General features: G+C 40.1%; 2 protein-coding genes across 8 annotated transcripts in view; one reads left to right on the plus strand and one right to left on the minus strand.

The window, feature by feature from the left end:
• The window catches only part of LOC140738379 (calcium/calmodulin-dependent protein kinase kinase 2-like), an 81,735-nt gene that overhangs the window by 48,384 nt on the left and 11,354 nt on the right, over positions 1-21,997 (plus strand). For 3 of the 5 annotated variants that reach the window (XM_073065606.1, XM_073065609.1, XM_073065607.1), the window contains exons 9-15: positions 5,667-5,755; positions 7,446-7,645; positions 8,309-8,362; positions 8,478-8,551; positions 8,751-8,838; positions 10,419-10,547; positions 11,069-11,169. In XM_073065606.1, the coding sequence (XP_072921707.1) occupies positions 5,667-5,755; positions 7,446-7,645; positions 8,309-8,362; positions 8,478-8,551; positions 8,751-8,838; positions 10,419-10,547; positions 11,069-11,169 (735 nt within the window). Of the gene's footprint in view, positions 1-5,666; positions 5,756-7,445; positions 7,646-8,308; positions 8,363-8,477; positions 8,552-8,750; positions 8,839-10,418; positions 10,548-11,068; positions 11,170-13,317; positions 13,800-13,861; positions 14,087-21,997 lie in introns of those variants that run through there. The other 2 variants (XM_073065610.1, XM_073065608.1) reach the window with 2 other exon arrangements.
• Positions 17,393-21,997, minus strand: part of LOC140738380 (P2X purinoceptor 4-like) — a 70,367-nt gene continuing 65,762 nt past the window's right edge. For 2 of the 3 annotated variants that reach the window (XM_073065614.1, XM_073065612.1), the window contains exon 12: positions 17,394-18,584. In XM_073065614.1, coding sequence (XP_072921715.1) covers positions 18,543-18,584 — 42 coding nt within the window. In that variant the 3' untranslated portion in view covers positions 17,394-18,542. Of the gene's footprint in view, positions 18,585-21,997 lie in introns of all 3 variants that reach the window. The other variant, XM_073065616.1, reaches the window with a different exon arrangement.

The following is a 21,997-nucleotide window of genomic DNA, read 5'->3' on the forward strand; positions in this document are numbered from 1 at the left end:
AGAACTGAGGAACAGTAAAGGCAAAAGGACCCTAATGGGTGTTGTCTACAGGCCACCAAACAGTAGCATGGATATTGAGTGCAAGTTGAATAGGGAGTTAACATTGGCATGTAGCAAAGGTAATGTCACAGTAGTTATGGGGGATTTCAACATGCAAGTGAACTGGGATTCAGGTTGGTGCTGGACCCCAGGATAGGGAGTTTGTAGAGTGCCTATGGGATGCATTCTTGGATCAGCTTGTACGAGAGCCGACCAGGGACAAGACTATTCTGGATTTAGTGTTATGTAATGAACAGGATTTGATAAGCGATCTTGAAGTAAAGGAACCATTAGGAGGTAGTGATCATAATATGATAAGTTTTTATCTGCAATTTGAGAAGGATAAGGGCAGCTCGGAGGTGTCAGTGTTGCAGTTAACGGGAAACTATGGAGCCATGAGGGAGGAGCTGGCCAAAGTTAACTGGATGGATATCCTAGCAGAAAAGACAGTGTAACAGCAGTGGCAGGTATTCTTGGGAATAATGCACAAGGTGCAAAATCAGTTCATCCCCCAGAGAAGGAAGGATTCAAAGGGGGGAAAGGGGCCACAGTGGTTGACAAAGGAAGTCAGAGATTGCATAGCTTTAAAAAAAAAGGAAGTATGACAGAGCTAAGGTGAGTGGGAGGACAGATGATTGGGAAGTTTTTAAGGAACAACAGAACTTAACTAAAAAGGCAATACAGGGAGAAAAAATGAGGTACAAACGCAAGCCAGCCAGGAATATAAAGGAGGATAGCAAAAGCTTTTTTAGGTATGTGAAGAGAACGAAGATAATTAAGAACAATGTTGGGCCCTTGAAGAATGAATTGGGTGAAATTGTTATGGGAAACAGAAATGGCAGAAGAATTTAATAAGTACTTTAGATCTGTTTTCACTAAGGAAGACACAAGCAATCTCCCAGATGTATGGATGGGCCATGGACATAGGGTAACAGAGGAAATGAAACAGATTGACATTAGGAAGGAAACGGTGATGAGAAGACTGATGGGACTGAAGGCTGACAAATCCCCAGGTCCAGATGGTCTGCATCCTAGGGTACTAAAGGAGGTGGCCCTGGAAATTGTGGATGCATTGGTAATCATTTTCCATGTTCCTTAGATTCAGGATCAGTTCCTGAGGATTGGAGAATGGCTAATGTTATCCCATTTTTTAAGAAAAGAGGGAGGGAGAAAACAGAGAACTCTCGACCTGTCAGCCTGACATCGGTGGTGGGGAAGATGCTAGAGTCCATTATTAAAGATGAAATAATGGCATATCTAGATAGCAGTGATAGGATTGGGCCGAGCCAGCATGAATTTACCAAGGGTAAATCATGCTTGACTAATCTGTTGGAGTTTTTCGAGGATGTAACCAGAAAGTTAGACGGGGAGATCCAGTGGATGAAGTGTACCTTGATTTTCAGAAGGCATTTGATAAGGTCCCACATAGGAGATTGGTGGGTAAAATCAAAGCTTATGGCATTGGGGAGAAGACATTGACATGGATAGAAATCTGGTTGGCAGATAGAAAGCAAAGGGTAGCAGTGAATGGGTGTTTCTCGGAATGGCAGGTGGTGACTAGTGGGGTTCCACAGGGCTCGGTATTGGGATCACAGCTGTTTACAATTTACGTCAACGATTTAGATGAAGGCATTGAGAATAACATCAGCAAATTTGCTGATGACACTAAGCTGGGTGGCAGTGTGACATGTGATGAGGATGTTAGGAGAATTCAGGGTGACTTGGATAGGCTGGGTGAGTGGGTAGATACTTGGCAGATGGCGTTTATTGTGAATAAGTGTGAGGTTATCCACTTTGGGAGTAAGAACAGGAAGGCAGATTATTATCTGAACGGTGTAGAGTTAGGTAAGGGAGAAATACAAAGAGACCTAGGAGTCCTTGTTCATCAGTCACTGAAGGTGAATGAGCAAGTGCAGCAGGCAGTGAAGAAAGCTAATGGAATGTTGGCCTTTATTACAAAGGGAATTGAGTACAAGAGCAAGGAAATCCTCTTGCATTTGTACAGAGCCCTGGTGAGACCACATCTGGAGTATTGTGTACAGTTTTGGTCTCCAGGGTTAAGGAAGGACATCCTGGCTGTAGAGCAAGTGCAGCGTAGATTCACAAGGTTAATTCCTGGGATGTCTGGACTGTCTTACGCAGAGAGGTTAGAGAGACTGGGCTTGTACACGCTGGAATTAAGGAGATTGAGAGGGGATCTGATTGAAACATATAAGATTATTAAGGGATGGGACAAGATAGAGGCAGGAAATATGTTCCAGATGCTGGGAGAGTCCAGTACCAGAGGGCATGGTTTGAGAATAAGGGGTAGGTCATTTAGGACAGAGTTAAGGAAAAACTTCTTCTCCCAGAGAGTTGTGGGGGTCTGGAATGCGCTGCCTTGGAAGGTAGTGGAGGCCAATTCTCTGGATGCTTTCAAGAAGGAGCTAGATAGGTATCTTATGGATAGGGGAATCAAGGGATATGGGGACAAGGCAGAAACCGGGTATTGATAGTAGATGATCAGCCATGATCTCAAAATGGCAGTGCAGGCTCGAAGGACCAAATGGTCTACTTCTGCACCTATTGTCTATTCAGATGAGCAATGGAAACCGTAGACAGAGATGCAATTGAGTTGCAGTCAGGAACGAAAGTAAGCATGAACAAAGTGGCATTGTCTAAACAGAAACTGGCCTGGTTGAACAAATTGACCGTTGTGGTTGGGATACGCATACACCAAACAAATGCAAATTTAAAGGAGAAATTTGTAGGAGATGAAATAAAGAGCATGTTGGGCAGACAAAAAATAAATGGACTGCTCAAGGAAGAGAAAAAGCTAAAAATTCAAATTGCAGTTTCAAAATGAGCACTAACCTGCATGATATTGAAACATCTGATAATGATGAGAATGACACAGAACTGTGTAGCCTTGAAATTTATAGTGTGAAAATAAATATGGCTTATGAGAAGTTAATGGCAAATTAATTAAAATGTAATTAGACACTGATTCGGCTGTTTCAGTCATTCCATAAGATGTGTTTGAATGATATTTCAAAGTTAGTAAACTGAAGTCTGCAGGTATTCAACAAAGAAATTATACTGGAGAACAGATAACTCCTGTAGGAATGACATTTGCAACTGTGAATTACAACAACCAACAAGCCATATTGAGTGTGTGTGTGATTAAAAATAGATGGACCAGCTTTGTGGGGGCTTGTCTGGCTAAGACAACTATTTCTTGATTAGAGATGCATCCATCATTTGCATGCCACATCCTCTGCAATGAAGCCATATGAAAGCAAATTAAGAAAGTTGTTGGAGGATGCCACAACTATCTCCATGCTGAACACCATGAGCCGTTGCCCAACAGAGGACAACCAGGTTTTGGTACCATCCTTTGTGCCTCTGGTCGGAAAGCATATTTGACCAAGGAAGAGCCATGCTGCTCAGAAGAAGCATGGAAGTGACAAAAGCAGTGGTCCAACTACAGTTTTTGTAGGCAGTATATCAGAGAAAGCTTCTGATATGTTAATCAGGCAGTTTTAAAATGGAAGTGAGTTCAAGGAGCTTCAGAAAAGTTGCAAGCATTAGAATTTTGTGAACCAGACTCTACCAGACTCTACTCTGTGTGCATTAATGTTAGTGCATGAACCTCAAGTAGGAGACAGAAAGCTGCTTGTAAAAGTAGATGTAAAGACCAAACCCCAGCTGGATGAATGGAAGGCCAAAAAGAAAGGAGATAATGGATATATGAAAACAGAGGACTCATCAGAAAAGATTGTAGATGAGGAAACCAAGAAGACCATAAAGGGAGCAATAGCAGGATTAAGAAGAGAATACTCCAGTGATCTAAATGCACCTTCCCATGATCGAGATGCACAAACTAGAAGAAGAAAAATAAAGAAGAAAAGTGACTACCACTATCAGAACCACTTCCTGCAGTGTCAGAGTCAACTCCTGCAACTAGCATGGAAGAGGCCCCAGAACCTGAGATTATTTTACAGCCACTGGTCTTACCTGCCAAGCAATGATATCGCTTGTTAAGAAAGATGATATCCCACAAAGTTAAAAAATCCTCCACTGTGATTAAATCTTTAAGCCTGAATGGGACATTTTAAAATTTTACTATGCTGTGAAGTCTGTATATAGTAGTTGCATTATAATATATACTGTGTATATAGTTCAGATGCATTCTATATTGAGTTGGAGTTTATTATAATAACCTTTTATTAGTTTTCCTGATTATTTACTATACCTGCTATTTGCCTTTGAGTCATGCGCTAAGTCATCCAAAACCCTCTGCATCTTAAGAGCTCTGCAAGTCTTTTGCCATTAGTTTCCCTAAATTTATACCCAAAATAGATGAGTTCACATTTTTGTCCATTTACTACAACTTTTGTCCATTCACTAAATTATCTCCTTATAACCTCCTTACATTTAAGAGTTGTTTTGTGAGTAAGAATAGATGCTACAAGATATTTGCTCAGATGTTACACTGAATGTTTATGCCATGATGGGAGGTTGTAATATATTGATCTGGATTGAAGATTAATTAGCTAACAAAAAGTAATCATAAATGAACCTTTTTTTTGTTGATGAGATGTAATAAATTATATGGCTCGGGAATCTGTTCTGGGTCCTCAAGATTTTACCACTTTCATAAATGAATTGAGGATGCAGAAGGAATGGTTGATAAATAGTAATGTCAAAAGTGAGAACTTTATCTTTTATTTGCTACAGTAATTCTTCAATGTGATATCTTAGCAAATGCCTTGTGAAAGATGTTGTTTAAATATCTCTTAGAGCCAATCAGCTGACCACACTCTTAGCCTAATTTTGCCAGTTTGCTTTTACTCACCCACTCTGCTTTATTGCACCCATGTTTTATTTTAGTAAGTTTAAAATACTATTCTAATTTAAAAATTAACTGAACACTTAATGTGTTTGATGCACTGCAAATTGTGTGTAAAAAGAAAGCACATTCTAATATTTCTGGATGGAATTCTCCCAGTCTGGAAAAAAAACATACAAATTGTGGCCTCACTTCAGAGAAAGTTTAGGAAAATAATTAATGTTATTTTATTTGAAAAGCGTTGCTTTTATATGATTTATATGATTGAATCACTTTTCCAGTAATTCAATATTATTTCTATTTCTCTAATCTACAAACCAGTTTGTTTTACCTTTGATTTTTTCCCCTTTCATCTTGACAGTGTATTTACAATATTGTGTTCTATGTTCATTTCTACAACTCCACTAAGAGCATCATTTTAATTGTTATCAAGCAAAAACTCAGTTTGATCTTTATAGCCAGTTGTCTTAAGAGTGGTGTTAAATTTAAAATGGCGACCACAGAAGTATAAATTGCTCTTGTGTCAGAAGATTTTGTTCACACCATGCATCCAAATTTTGGATCAGTTTGGCACTTCAACTATTGTGCTGTCTGGAAATGACATTGGTGATTAATAACTCTGCTAATGATCCCACTTCTCTCAATCTGAACAAGTGACCTTTCTAACCTCTCCTAAGGACCTGCAAAAATTAAAACTGTATTAGATCTTCATTCATCCTACAGCTCAGATAAATATTGTTTATGTTGGGACTCCAGCCTTACCTGTTTGTTTCCAATTGATTATATATTGTTTCAGCCCTGTGATGGAAATTCCAACTGATAAACCCTTGACAGAAGAACAAGCACGATTCTACTTCCAAGATTTGACCATGGGAATTGAATTTTGTAAGTGCATGACCTATTCCTTTTGTGTGTTTCTGAATAGAGAGAGGGAAAGAAATGTAATGTCTGGTTGACATACTGCTCACTTTTTTAAATTCCTCCTCTTGTTTCACTGTATCATGTGCACTCTCTAGGAAGTAAACTGCTGAACCTTTTCCTGAGCGATGCTGTCAGTAGTGAAGTGGTTTAAGTATGAGAGTGGTTCAGTCTCTCGCTCTCGTTCTCTCTCTCTCTCTCTTTACGCATGTCTGAATTTGGAAATCAGAAGTAAGAAATTATTAGAAGCAATCCAAATGATCCTTTAATAATAATCGATAAACAAAACATTCAATAATTCTGGCAAAACTACTTTGAACTGAATGACCTTTTATCAAGAAATGGGGATGGAGATAAGTAGGCTTTATGAAGCTGAAAGTGAGGGGAAAGGAGGAGAGAAATGAAAAGAAAGTTGAGATAAAGCAAAAGACAAGAAAAATAAATGAATAATACATTGGTAGTGCAGGATGAAAGGGGAAATTGCTGAATAACAAAAGAAACTTTGGAGGAAGTGAAATTAAGCAAAATAGCCAGGTTGTCTGAAATCACCAGAAAAGTAAAATTATGGCTGTTTTGAAACGTGAAATGAATAAACAATAAGTGCAGATTTCCTGAAATTGGTGAGCTCACTACTGTGTCCAGAAAGCTGAAATGTGTCCAATTGGATGAAAAATTGTCCCATTGAGCTTGAATTTCATTGGTGCAGTGTAGGAAGTCAAATATAGAAGTCAAGATAGCAGTGGGCAGTGGTAAGTTCAAAGTCGCAGCTGATTGTTAGAGTTGAAATGCAGAACTGAAGAGACAGTCAGAGTGGGAATAAGATAGTGAATGAGGTAATCAAGTGTAGATTGTGTGACTGTTCTGTGAAACTTGTATTCGGTATTCAGAGGAGTTCCAACCAAGAGATGCTATTTTTTTTAGAATATTGACAGTTATAGGTGCGTGTATGTTATTTCCCTCATGCATATTACAACTTCATATAAGGGGTCAATTGTTCTTTTCATTCCAGTCCAGAACTTTTTTCACCCGGACTGTGTGAATCTTTGAAATTCTGTACTTGAGGTCTGATGCTTCAGTTGCTGAATGCATTCCATACACAAGTCGATAGATTTTTGAGTGTTAAGAGAAATGAAGTAGGATGTTAATCTGGCAACATGACATTGATGTAAAATATCTCATGATCTTAGTGAATAGCTGAGGATGTAAAAAGGTCTGATAGCATTTCTTCTCGAGCATAATCCCAAGTATTCACACTATCTCATACCTCTTCTCCCCTCCCCCCCTCCCTCCTCTCCTCCCCCTGCCCTCCCTCTCCTTCCTGTCTTCCTTAAAACCTGTATATCCCTGTATATCACCAACATGTTTTTCTCTTGATAAATGTTATTTGACCTGAATGTTCTAATAATAGCTTTCTTCTATTTGTACTTGAAATATGGCTTGAGATCCTTGCTAAATTTGACACAGGTTTGCTCTTAGCTTGATGTTTAATTACTCAAAAGTGTCTCAGGTATGTGTAGGTAATTGGTTTTATTTGTAGTAGGAAAATTAGTTTGAGATATAAAGCATTACTCTGTCCCTCCTGCCCTAAGACGTAGTGCTGCAGATTTTAACAATGAAAATAATAATAAAAGTTTAACAAAATGTTTTCTTTGTGCAGTGCACTATCAAAAGATCATTCATCGTGACATTAAACCTTCCAATCTTTTGGTTGGAGAAGATGGACGTATCAAAATTGCTGATTTTGGGGTTAGCAATCAGTTTGAAGGAACTGACGCTCTTCTAACCAGCAGCGTGGGTACTCCTGCATTTATGGCCCCAGAGACTATTTTAGAATCCAGGAGGAATTTTCATGGAAAGGTAAAAACAAAAGGAAAATTTTAATTTTCTACAAAAAAAAACTTAATTAGCCTTTGAATATATTTAGCTGAGATTCTTACATTTGTGCTATTTCCCACTTATTTTGCATTAGAACTGAATTTTAATCCTGACGTTGTGTCAACTTTAGTATGATCATTTTTGCCTATCTGTTTTGTTACAGACGCTAGTAGCAGTTTGTAACCCATCCCTTTAAGTGGGAAGCCCCTTCCCTAAGCAGTGGTTACTTTTAATAATGAGGAATTACTTTTAAAGCAAACTTAAAACTATGTGTTCTCATTCTGGATCAAAAAGAAATAGTTATGCCAGTTACTATTTAATAAAGCTATAAAATTTGTATTTTGTACACTTGATTTATTGAAAAAGTCTAATGGTCATGGAAAAAAATAACTAAATTTATTGCAAAAGGAAAAAAAACCGAGTGAAGGAACTTCTACATCCCATCAATTCATTCCCCTGGAAATTTTAATGTTAGGAAAATCAGCCTTGGGACTTTCTTAAATTCTTAACTTGAATGTATATTCAATTATTATGTTTATTTACATGGAGTGGTCTTTCAGTATGTTTTCTGAAGACTTTAGCTTCAGATGTATAACATGTTGCTGTGTGTTTAATTTTGATTCTGATTGTGATTTCTCTGATTAGGCTTTGGATGTCTGGGCGATGGGTGTCACATTATACTGCTTTGTTGTGGGTCAAGTAAGTAAAAGTAATTAATACAGCAGTTTCCGTAAAGCTCTTTAACACTTTAATGACTTCAAACCAAGCTGTAGAAAATGGATATGAAACTGATAAAGCTCTGTTTTCATCCTAGTGTCCCTTTATGGATGATCATATATTAAGTCTGCATAACAAAATTAAGAACCATCTGGTGGAATTTCCTGAGCAGTAAGTATTAATGATTAATATTTTTTCTAATTTTTCTGAATTTTGCTATTTCTAGCTTTATCATTTTTTAAAATTCTTGTTCAGTGACTTAGATTTGCAAACTTCTGTGAGTTAAGGTGTGTGATAATTTAATATGGGAAGTGTTGCTGCTCTCGGTAGAAAATATTTAAATGTCTTTTTTTCCCATTTTGCAAACTAGGTCAGAGCTCTCTGAAGAGGTGAAGGATCTTATTTTTAAAATGTTAGATAAAAACCCAGAAACCAGAATTACAGTTTCACAAATCAAGGTAACAAAGGGAAACATTGTTTCTGCAATTATTTGGAGATTTCTTTGCTGATATATGCTTTGTCAATATTTTTATAAACATATGAGTAAATTGAAATAAGTTGTTACACTTTTGGTTAGTCTGAAGTTCAGTACACAAGAAAATAATTTTGAGGAGGATACCCATATTATTCAGACAACCATTTCACAGTATGTCCACAGTCAATGAGGGGCAATATCAAATGAATAAAAGCATATGATTGCCAGCTCGTAATTTCAGCTGGCGATACACTTTACTGGGTACAGCAGTAGAATACAGTGTAGTCATCTTCTGTAGCCCATCCACTTCAAGGTTTGATGTGCATTCTAAGTTGTACTTTTGCACACTACTGATGTAACTCATGGTTATTTGAGTTACTGTTGCCTTCCTGTCAGCTTAAACTAGTTTCAGCATTCTCCTCTAACCTGTCATTAACAAGGCATGTTCGTCCACCAAACTGCCACTCATTGGATGTTTTTTATTTTTCACATCATTCTCTGTAAACTCTAGAGACTGTTATGTGATCAGCAGTTTCTGATGAATTCAAACTGTTCCATCTGGCACCAACGATCATTCCACATTCAAAGTCACTTAGATCAGTTGAACAGCAACTGAATCTCTTGAACATGTCTGCATGCTTTTATACATTGAATTGCTGTATGTGATTGGCTAATTAGATATTTGCATTAATGAGTAGGTGTACATGTGTACCTAATAAAGTAGCCACTGAGTGTATTAACTTGGCCTGGGTTTTGTAGGATTTTTCCAGAATTTGTGCATGAGTTAGTGATGCTTCTCAGCAGAGTTGCCATTAAGTTTTAGGATTCCTGCATTAATCCCCATCTCTCAAACTATCTAGCCAAGGTCAGTTGGTCATTTTCCATCTCCTGGGCTGTCCTTTAAGATTCTCCATACTATGGAGAATTTACACTTGTATTCTGAACCAGATGTAACATAAACCCACTCATTTAAATGAGATGTTCAGAAATAATGAAGAATCTTGATAGTTAACAAAACTAAAGGTGGGGCTTTCCCTACCGTTAATGACTCCAAAGAGTGGTGATGTTCTTATCCTGGCCTTTGCACATTAATCCATTATGGAATTCATGGCCTTTCACTCAGGGCCCTCCCATTTGGCTCCAGAACCATCTGGGGAGTGATGTCTATCTTTAATAGTGAAGGCAAGTTTGGGAAATGAGGGTAGCATGGACTTTATTGCCTTTGTCTCATTGTGGTTTGGAGAAATAGGGTATGTGGAAGAAAGAGGATTGGTGGTAGGATCTGGGGAGTTGCCATTCATAGGATGTGAAGTAGATAAGTTTACCAGAAGGAAAACACTACATCCAGCCCACAGCTTTGCTGAAAAGGTAATGGAATCGTTGTGTTATGACACTAGTTCTCATAATATGGTTAGAATAAAGTTTTTATAGTTGTAAATGCAAAACTTATTAACAATTGTATGTTTGATTAAAAATGTGGTCAGTTATTACTATAACATTAAAGTGAATATCCAGCAGTATGCTGAGGAACCTATTTTTGTGGTTGTTTCCTTTAACTTACAGTTGCATCCATGGGTAACGAGATATGGTGCTGAAACACTCCCTACAGAGGATGAGAATTGTACGCTTGTTGAAGTAACTGAAGAGGAGGTTGAGAATTCTGTAAAACATATTCCAAGCCTAGCAACAGTGGTAAGCAATAATGTTAATTCAGAGTCACAAATAAATCAGTATGTCCTGTAAGTATGGTCCATGCTGATGATACATGGACCTTATTTACCATACGATGATTGTATCTATTTGCCTAGTCTTCAGCAGGTCATAGAAACATTTTAAATTATGCATATCTATCACTTGAGCCTCAGATGTCTCTAATAATGTTGGGCCCATTCTGGTATGTACTAATAGATATTCTTCATTGTAGCGTATCATTTCCGGTGATTAAAAATATGATAATAATGTTTATTGTCACATGCAGATCTTTGCTCCACAGACAACTATTTCAAAATTAACTTCAATTTCAAAAGTCAAAGTTACTAAGCACTATTTTTCCAACACTATTTTTCTTTATTGTTAGTAGCGTTTAAATGTAAACATATAAACAAAACCAGATTACTTTTTATGTAAATCAGGGGCTCTAGATGTATAAAGGAACATAGTTAATCACATGCTTTCAGATGTAGAACAGTACAAAATTTATGCTTTTTCACTAGATTCTTGTTAAAACCATGTTACGCAAACGCTCCTTTGGAAACCCTTTTGAGGGGAATAGGAGAGAGGAAAAGTCTTTGCCTGCATCAGGAAGCATTCTTGTGTAAGTAAACAGATACATTTATTCTTTGTTTTTACGTGATTAGAAATAAGATGCAACCACTTAACTGCATTGCTTAATATCTTCAAAAGCCTTGTTTTTTTGTCTAAAAGTTCCTGCTTTTATTTCTTAAGCCCTTATTAAAATAAATAATGCAGCTCTATATTAATTCATGGCTTTTTTTTTTAAAAAAAAGAGTACATTTCAGTATGGCAGTTCCCATTTTGCCATCACTGTGGTTTTACCATGATTTCTATAGGCATTTTTACAAAGCCAAGTGCTTCAGATGCTATATTGATAAAAAGGATTTCTCATTCACCTGTAGTTTGGTAACAGCATAAAAGCACTTTACAGCCAGCAGCATGACTGATTTCTACCTCAGTGCTTCAGCCTGCATCTTTTCTCAACTTTGCCTAGCTGAACTTTAGATGCACAGAAGATTTCTTACTGGTACTATTTAAATTTAACTATTTGCATGTAGGTTTCTGAGTTGTTTCTTCTACTTAAAACTGTAATACTCCTTAACATTGGTGTAGTTGTTTAAAGTCTTAAAAGTTTACATCAAGTAGATTGGAAGTTGCCAAACCAGTTGCTTCCACATACAGGTGAATTGCTGTGGTGTCTTAATGAAAGGGCTTTTATTACCTCTCCATTACCCTCTCCAGTATACAAGTATTCCTAGCAACATTTGGAATATGAGGAGTTGTGAGATCATAGCATAAAATATATGTTATTGCACTGAATATTTTATTGTAATTAGTCATTCCCACACACTTCTCGATATGACATAAATAAAGACATTCTCACCAGTGTTTATGAAATATGTATGGATTAGTTATTGAATCATTCTGAGGTAATTATTGTTTTGTTGGAGATTTTCTATAATTGACTAAAGATTGAGTTCAGGTAATGACCTGGCTTGTCTTTTAGCACATATATGGTCACTTAAACTATTGTGCTTAAGAAGCTGGTTCCATGCATATAGCCTGCCTCTGTTCTTCTGGAAATGGAACATAAAGGAGAAAATGAAGTAAGGCCACACTGAGGAGAGCTCAGAAGAAAACAAAAGCTGTTGGCAAGTGATGGTGTTTAGGGATTTTATTTTCTTAACAAAGCTTTACAAAGCTGCTGAGGACCCATACTCAATAACATCATTAATCTCATTGCTGGTTCCAGAAAGAAGTGGGAAAAAAAGAGGTTTTGTATGAATTGTAGGCTGCCCTGTGATGTAGAATATTATTGGCTGCAGAAAATCAACCTTACAAGCTCCTGATCTGAATTGAATGATATTCATCAGTAGAACTGTATTCACCCCACTTGATGCTATTGGCTTTGGAAAAAAAACATTACATCTTCATGTATTCGGGTACTCTGGCAGGCTTTTGCAGCTTCAAGCATTTAGTTGTGCTGACTAAGTTATGTAACCTGGCTTTTCAAAGTAATCATCTGATTCCCTCCAGCAGAACTAGTCTGGAACCTCACCCTCTGGCAACATGGCTATTATTTTGAGAACATGTGTTTCCTATCTCAGCAAACAGATCCTTCTGTCTAGCTTCTAAAATGCTTGTATTCAGACTCTTAAGCGATGGTTTGCAAGTAAAAGATTGAGTGCTGGTATTTCTCCATAATTACTTAGGACAGCTTCTCTTACTGGGCAAGTCCCCTGTCCATGGAAAATATAACTGGAATTGGGTTGTATTGAGAAAAACAAGAAAAATATCTTCAGCTTATATTTTTTTTAAAATGAGAGAGAAGATGTATTAAAAATGCTGAGACCTTCATTGATTCTTTCTGTGCTGGCACAATAATGTTCATTCCCAACATCATTAGTGCTGTTGCCTTCATGACAGTTTAAGCAAACAGTTCCTCTGACATCGAGGTTTTCTTTTTTTTGTTATCTACTTTTATGTATCACTTTATCCTGCAAGAGCAGCATTTGAGTGAATACCCTGTGATATCTTTTGGTGTTATGGCAGTTTGGGTTGAGAGTGTAGGAGCAGTGAGCTATGGGTGTGGGACTTAAAAAAAAAATAGTAGGTATATGAGGGTGGAGTAAATCGTATGAAATAGTTAACTATTGATTGGTGAAGATTGTTGTCAAGTACATGATGAGTATTGTGAATAAATTACCTACTTTTTGGCCAATTTAAGCACTGTGCCAAATTGGAAAGATCGGGTACAGGCCACATGGAGGAGGCAGGGCCAGGGCCTGAGAGCATATCGAAGCGGCATGGCCAGAGAACAAGAACAGGGAACAACCTGAGGTTTGGCTGATCTAAGCACTGGACCAGATTGAAACGATCAGGGTGTCGGGGCCAGAGGAGAGGGACGGGCGAGGTTTACTCAACTCTGTGCTGACCTGAGGCTGTGGTCTGCAACTGACGGGTTCCTGGATCAACTGCAGTAACGATTGGCTTCATGGCTGTGGGCTCATTTTCATAAACTTCATTTCCACGTGTTTTTTTGCTTACCTTTATTATTTGCAAGATTTAATTTTTTTTGCACATGGGGTTGTCAATCTTTTTTTAAATGGCTTCTATTGTTTTTTTATTTGGTGGCTGCCTGTAAGGAGACGAATCTCCAAGTTGTATATACTTTGGTAATAAATGTACTTTAAATATGTCTTTGGAGATTGACCCCACCTTAAGAATATATCTGATTAATACACTGTTTTCTGACATTTGATCATTATCAGAAACATTTCTCATGGATGACACAAACTTCAAAATGACATAGAACTTCCAGGTGAGGCAACACTTCACCTATGAGTCTGTTGGGGTCATCTGCTGTGTTCGGTGCTCCCTGTGTGGCCTCCTGTATATCAGTGAGACCCAACTTAGATTGAGAAACTGCTTTGCCGAGCACCTGTGCTCTGTATGCCATAAAAAGCGGGATCTCCCAGTGAACACTTTTTTTTAATTAAACAAAATATACTTTATTCAAAAATAAAATTATGTACAATAAACCATTCAATGACTCTCAATCCTTTACAAATGTTTCCATTACGGTCTTTACATTTCCACACTTTCAGCCACGTAGGTGGCACTCTGTTATTTCATATTTACATACCCTTGTTGAGGGGTATACACCCCGCTCCTCTGCCCCTCAACTCCCACGGGAGAAGAACCTTAAACTGTGGTCCTTCCCCACTGGGCCCTTGCGGTGATGCACCAAGTTTCAGTGCGTCCCTCAGCACGTACTCCTGCAGCCAAGAATGTGCCAGTCAGTAGCATTCTCCCACAGACATCTCCATGTGCTGGTAGACCATCAAGTTTCAGGCCAACCAAAGAGCATCTTTCACCGAGTTGATGATCTGCCAGCGGCACTGGATGTTGGTCTCTGTGCATCCCCGGAAACAGCCCGTAGATCAGAGTGTTATGCAGCTGCTGGGGATGAATCTTGATGCTGTCCCTTCCATCCTCCTCCACACTTTCTCCGCGAACCCACAGTGTGCAAAGAGGTGGGTCACCAACGACTCCTCACTGCAGCCCTCCCATGGGCAGCGGGATGTGGAGACGACGTTCCGGGTGTACAGGAGGGATCTGACTGGGAGGGCACCTCTCACTGCCAGCCAGGTGAGGTCTTGGTGCCCGTTGGTGAGGTCTGGCGATGAGGCATTTTGCCAAAAGAACTGGATGGTCTGCTCAGGGAACCACCCCACTGTGTCCATCATGTCCTTCTCCTGCAGTGTCTGCAGGACATTACATCCTGACCACTGCCTGATGGTTCTGTGGTCAAAGGTGTTGACCTGGAAGAACTTTTCTATGAAGGATAGGTATGGCGGCAATGACCAGCTGACTGGGGCATCGCGGGGGAGTGGGGCCAGTCCCATCCTTCGTAGCCAGGGTGACAGGTAGAACCTGGGCACATAGTGGTACTTGGTGCCCACATACCTGGGATCCACACACAACCTGAAGCAGCCACACACGAAGCTGGTCATCAGGATGAGGGCAACTTTGGGAACGTTTTTGCTTCCATTGCCCAGGGACTTGTGCATGGTAACCTAACACTCATTTTCATTACACTTCCCATTCCCATTCCAATATGTCCATCTATGGCCTCCACTGTCACGATGAAGCCACATTTAGGTTGGAGTAGCCTCTAATCTGATGGCATGAACATCGATTTCCCAAACTTCCAGTAATGCCCCCCCCTTACACCATCTCCCATCTCCTTTTCCCTCTCTCACCTCATCTCCTTGCCCACCGGTCGCCTTCCTCTGGTGCTCCTCCCCCTTTTCTTTCTTCCATGGCCTTTTGTCTCTTTTCACCAATCAACTTCCCAAGTCTTTACTTCATACTCCCCTTCCAGGTTTCACCTATCACATTGTGTTTCTCTCTCCCCTCCTCTTCCCCCCTCCCAGCCTTTTAAATCTACTCAGCTTTTCTCACTAGTTCTGCCAAAGGGTTTTGGCCTGAAACATCAACTGTACTCTTTTCCTAGATGCTGCCTGGTCTGCTGAGTTCCTCCAGCATTTTGTGTGTGTTGCTTTAGTTTCCAGTATCCGCAGATTTTGAACATAAAACAGTACAACATAGTAGAGGGCCATTGGTTCAGGATGTGCTGACCTATGTAAACCTACTCAGTGATCAATCTAACCCTACCTTCCCATAACCCTCCTTTTTTCTTGTATCCATGTACCTATCTAAAAGTCTTTTAAATGTCCCTATTAGCCTCTGCTACTACTCCAGGCAAAATATATTTTCAGGCACCCACTACTGTTTTAAAAAAAAATTAAACTACCTCTGACAACTTTCCGAAACATTCCTTCACTCACCTTAAAAAGGTGAGCTGGTATTGGCCACTGCTGCCCCTGGGAAAAGGTGCTGGCCATCTACTCTATGCTTCTCATGAACTTGTACACCTTTATTGAGTTGCCTCTCCTTTGTCACACCAAAGAGAAAAGCCCTAGCTTATGCAATCTTTCCTTTTATAACAGTTCCTCTAACTCCGTTAAATCTTCTCTGCATCCTCTCTGAAGCTTCCTCATGCTTCCTTTAATGATGTGACCAGAACTCAACACTAATATAATTGAACTAGAGTTTTACAGAGTTGAAATATTACTTTGTGGTTCTTGAACACTGTGTCCCTACTAATGAAGGCCAGAACACTATATGTTTTCTTAACCACCCTGGCAACTTTGAGGAATCTATGGACTTGGACCCTCAGATCCCATGGTCCCTCTGCGCTGCTAAGAATTCTGCCATTAGCCTTGTACTCAGTCTTCAAGTTTGATCTTCCAAAGTGTATCACTTCACACTTTTCCAGATTGCTCCGTCTGTCATTTCTCTGCTTCTCTATCCTGCCTGTATTCCCATTCTAACCTATGCTAACCTTCTACCCTATCCACAACACCTCAACCTTTGTGTCATTTGAATTCTTTGCTAATCTATTCCTCCACTTCCTCATCCCAGTCATTTATTAAAAAATTGAAATTGCAGGGATACTATAATAAGTTGCTGTGGAACACCACTGTTCACCACTCCCCAGGCAGAATACACTTGTCTGTCACTCTCTGTTGTCTTGGACAAGGCAATTCTGAATTGTATACTTTTTGACACAGTATCCAGCAGCCAGCTTGCACTTTAAAAAAAAGTATGTCATTTTAAAGTCACTACCTCTAGCTTTTGTGTAGGAAGTGAACAGGACTGCAAAAAATGTTTTTTTTTGTTTGCAGATTTGATAATCAGCAGGTAGCAGAAGCTTAACAAGGCAAACCAACTCAGGAAAAGTGAAAAGCCTGCTGAGTAGTGAAATGAAAACAAAATGTAGATTAATTCCATGTTTAGGAAATTTTAAATAAACTACACGTTTCTCTTAATATGCTCAGCAAAATCTTATCCATGACTATTTATAATAAGTTGAAATTTCTGTTGCTGTTAATCTTGAATAATTTTTAAATGCATGTTCCTGTGATTCCCTTGCTAATACATCATTGATTAGAAGTCAGGTGTTCAAATTTCAAAACTCCCTACATAGGCTGAAGAAGAATCACAGTCTGTGTTAGTGTGAGTTCATATGTTTAACAACTTCAACACAGCTAGGTTTAATAATTGTTTAAATAACCATTGATGTTGTGTTGTGATGGAAATGAGACAGATTCTTTGGGTCTCAAAGGTAAGGGAACTTTAGACACACAGTTTTAATAAGGAGTTTATTTACAAGGGGAAAAAAGCTTGGGAACAACACAAGCAGCTACAATATTTGCACAAATGCGCTTAAATAGACGAGTGTGGGAAAAGTTGGGTCGGCAGTACAATACACAGGAATACGGTGTGGGGACAGAGTACAGGTACACATACAAGCAAGGGAAAAGTAACTACGATATCCGCCACCCCTTGACCTGGGCAGGTACGGCTCTCTGTTACAGGGACAATAATAAATGCTCCCAAACCCTATTCAATGCACAGCTCACCATGTGTCTCCAGAGCTGTTCTGCAGTCTTCAGCCTGGAGTGAAGCAGGGTGGTCCCTCGAGATGGCAAAAAGAGAGCGACCCAAGCACGTGAAGCACCCTTTATAGGTCAGGGGGCTGGAGGGTCCAGCCCAGGTGATTCACCGGGGGGGCCAAAGGTCTGGTGATAGATGGGTTAATCCAATTAAGGTGGCCAGTGGTTAAGTGTGCAGTAATCAGTTGGGAGGGGTGAAATGTTGAGTGGCATGTGGTGTGACCTCCGACCTGGTGAGGGCATTGCTGTGACATGACAGGCACAGCTCTCTGGATACATGTAACAAGGTCAACATAATTTTGTTTGATTAGAAATGGTTCCATTTATTATCAGAGAATGTATACAGTATACAACCTGGAAGACATTAGAACCCCAAACAGCCTTCTCCCCCACCCCTGCACAAGCAACAGGAAGCATCAAAGCATCAACCTTTCCCCTGCCTCCACCAGTTTCAGCAAACAGAGTCAGCGCCCACCAACCACCAAGCAACAGCAAAGCACCCAAAAAGAGACCATGATCTGCAATCAACAAAAACTATTGTTTACCTGACAGTTCGACATGCTACATTCTCTCTCTCACTCTCACACTCTCACTCTCTCACTCTCACTTCCTCTCTCTCTCTCCCACTCTCACTCCCCCTCCCCTCCACTCACCCCTTCCCCCTCACTCCCCCTCCCTCGCTCTCACTCCTCCTTCACTATGTCACTCCCTCACTCTTTCACTCTCAAGGGACAGAGAGATATCACCAATTTTCACAGTGAAAGGAGAAACTGATGGTCGCTGTTCTGGTGTTACACTCTGCCACGTTGCTTTTTATTATGAGATTTTCGAATCGAGGATCCTGCCCCCCCCCCCCCCCATCCAGAGATGGAGAGAGAGTGACCTCTGCTACAGAGACCTGCAGCAAAATCCTGATGTTACACCTCAGTCAGCAACACCAGCCTGGAATCGGTTGTCCATAGGGCTGCACCTGGAGAATGTCAGAAAATAGTTAGCCAACAAGCTCCAGAAACGGGAGCAACAGACACAAAATGCTGGAGGAACTCAATAGGCCAGGCAGCATCAATGGAAAAAAAATACAGCCAATGTTTTGGGCTGAAATCCTTTGGCAAGACTGGAGAAAAAAGGCTGAGGGGTATATTTAAAAGGTGGGGAGAAGGGAGAGAAAACCACCAGGTGACGGGTGAAACCTGGAGGGGGGGCAATGAAGTAAAGAGCTGTGATGTTGATTGGTCAAGGACAAAGGCCATAGAAGAAAGAAAGGGGGAGGTGCACCAGAGGGAGGGAATGGACGTGCAAGGAGCTAAAGTGAGAGAGGTAACAGGGGATGGGAAATGGAGAAGGGGGATCTGGTGTGCATTGCCAGAAGTTTGAAAAATCAATGTTCATGTCATCAGGTTGGAGGCTACCCAGACAGAATATGAAGTGTTGTTTCTCCAACCTAAGTGTGGCCTTATCACAACAGTGGAGGAGGCCATGGATGGACATATCAGAATGGGAATGGGAAGTGGAATTAAAATGGGTGGCCACTGGGAGATCCAGCTTATTCTGGTGGACAGAACATTGATGCCCAGCAAAGCGGTTTCCCAATTTATGTTGGGTCTCACCAATGTACAGGAGGCCACACGGAGCACCGAGCATGGTAAATGACCCCAACAGACCCAGGTGAAGTGTCAGCTCACCTGGAAGGACTCTTTAGAGCCCTGAATGGTAGTGACAGAGGAGGTGTAAGGGCAGGTATAGCACAAGTGCCAGGAGGGAGATCAGTGGGGAGGGCTGAATAGACAAGGGAGGCATGTAGGGAGTGATCCCTACGGAAAGCAGAAAGTGGGGCGGTTGGGAGGGAGAAGATGTGCTTGGTGGGGGGAATCCTGGCGGAAGATTTGGAAAATTATGTGCTGGACACGGAAGCTAGTGGGTGGTAGGTGAGGATAAAAGGAACCCTATTCCTAGCAGGGTGGTGGGAGGATGGGGTAAGAACAGACATGTGTGAAATGGAAGAGATACAGTTGAGAACAGTGTTGATGGTGGAGGAAGGGAAGCCCTTTTCTTTGAAGGAGGACATCTCCTTTGTTTTAGAATGAAAAGCCTTATCCTGAGAGTAGATGCAGCAGAGATGGAGGAATTGAGAAAAGGGGATAGCGTTTTTACAAGTAATAGGGCAGGATGAGGTGTAGTCTATGTAGCTGTGAGAGTCCGTGGGTTTGTAATAGACGTTGCTGGATAAGTTGTCTATGGAGACAGAGACAGTGAGATCAAGAAAGGGAAGGGATGTGTGAGAAATTGACCTGGTGATCTAAGGACAGGGTAGAAGTTGGAGGCAAAGTGAATGAAGTTGATGAATTCAGCATGGGTGCAGGAAGCAGCATCAATGTAGCATAGGGAAAGTATGGGACAGTCACCAGTGTAGGCTTGAAACATAGACTGTTCCACATACCTGACAAACAGGCAGGCATAGCTGGGACCCATGCAAGTGCCTATGGCTACTCCTTCTGTTTGGAGGGAGTGGGTGGAGCCAAAGGAGAATTGAGAGTGAGGACCAGTTCCAACAGACAGAGGAGAGTGGTGGTGGAGGGGAACTGGTTGGGTCTGGTGTCCAGAAAGAAACGGAGAGCTTTGAGGCCTTCCTGGTGGGGGATGGAGGTGTATAGGAACTGCACATCCATAGTAAAAATAAGATTCTGGGGGCCAGGGAACTTGAAATCCTTGAGAAGATCAAAGAGTGTGTGAGGCGTCATGGATATAGGTAGGAAGGGACTGAATTAGGGGTGATAAAACAGTCAAGGTATGCTAATATGAGTTCAGTGAGGCAGGAACAAGCTGGAACAATGGGTCTACCTGGTTAAGCAGGTTTGTGGATCTTGGGTAGGAGGTAGAAACAGAAGGTGTGGGGTGTGGGAACTATGAGGTTGGTGGCAGTGGCTAGGAGATTCCCAGAGTCCATAAGGTTGGTGATGATGTGGGAGATAATGGCCCGGTGTTCCTTAGTGGGGTACCCCATCCTTCCACCACCCTACCAGCATCTGTAGAATTTTTCTTGTATGTGTCCAGGAATGGGAACTTAATTACTGTTTCAAAAACAATGCAGTTTGAGTGCCACTTACAGATCAGGATCTTGATAGAACCCCAACCACCTTGAAAGGGACATTAAGGAGAAGAATTTAAGCTGCTTCTGCAAGTGAGCTTGGTGCTATCTTAACTCTGCCCAGAATAGTTGTTCTGTTGAGATGATGGGTAAATCTATTTAGTACAATTACATTAGATTGTCAAAGATAGGAAAGACCCAGTTTTGTTCTTTCTTGGTTTTAAAGCTCCATTGGTTAATTTTATCAAAAGTGCTGAAGGACAAGGTGTTTATTGGAAATAAAAAGGAAAGTTTTGTCAGCATTCTTAGCTGCAGGAAGTGTAAAATTGGGTAACAAATAAGAATGGACTGACTTCAATTTTAATGGGACCTCCATCAATTTAACCTACTAATTCACTCTTCAGTTAAAGCATGAAGCTTTGAAGCTCTCAAATAATATTTATCTAACCATGCTAGAGTTGTTAATTTTTTTGTGCAAACATTGAGGACTGTTCACAATTTAACTTTCATGTCCACACAGTGATAAATGCCTAATTTTTTTAATGCAATAGATGGGTGTCACAGTGACATCCAAATACTTTTTTAGTTGCAGGCAGGTTGGAGTAAATTCTTAAGTACTACTGCAAGAGCCTTGCATTTTTATAGTGAAAATACTATAGAGCTGGGTTTGAACTAAGGTTGGACTTTCACAAAGCTCAATTTATTTGCCTGTAGAGATACTGGTTGACCCACTGAGTTCCTCTGGCAGTTTAGTTTTTGTACCAGATTCCAATACCTGCAATCTCTTGTGTCTCCACAGTAGTCTGTTTTGATTGTAATTTGGATTTGATTTTTAAAATTTTAACTGATAAAATTAATAAAAAGTTTTCCTTATTTATTTTCACTGATCAAGCTGCTTACCAGTGAAAAATATTAACAAAATGGTATTTATAGTTTTGGTCATTTTGCTTCAAGTGTGCGAATGTAAAGTGATCAATTCTATTATTTTGCAGGATGTGCTGGCCATTGGTATAGCAGTGGTGATGATGATTGAAAGAGTTAAAATATAGGTGGATGTGAGGCATAAAGCAGTGCTTGTTGGTTATACAAAAGAACATATTTTGTCCAAAGAATAATTGGAATAAACATGTACTTATTATTGATTTTAATATCATTAGAGCTTAAAGAGGGTAGGAAGTAATGAATCTCGTTTATACAAGAAACTGAATGCTGGAACCTGGGGCAACAAACTAACTGCTGGAACTCAGTGGGTCATGTCACATCTGTGGAGGCAGAAGAAATGGTTATTGTTTAGAGTT

The sequence above is a fragment of the Hemitrygon akajei genome, chromosome 14 (assembly GCF_048418815.1).
Source record: "Hemitrygon akajei chromosome 14, sHemAka1.3, whole genome shotgun sequence".
Classification (NCBI taxonomy): domain Eukaryota; kingdom Metazoa; phylum Chordata; class Chondrichthyes; order Myliobatiformes; family Dasyatidae; genus Hemitrygon; species Hemitrygon akajei.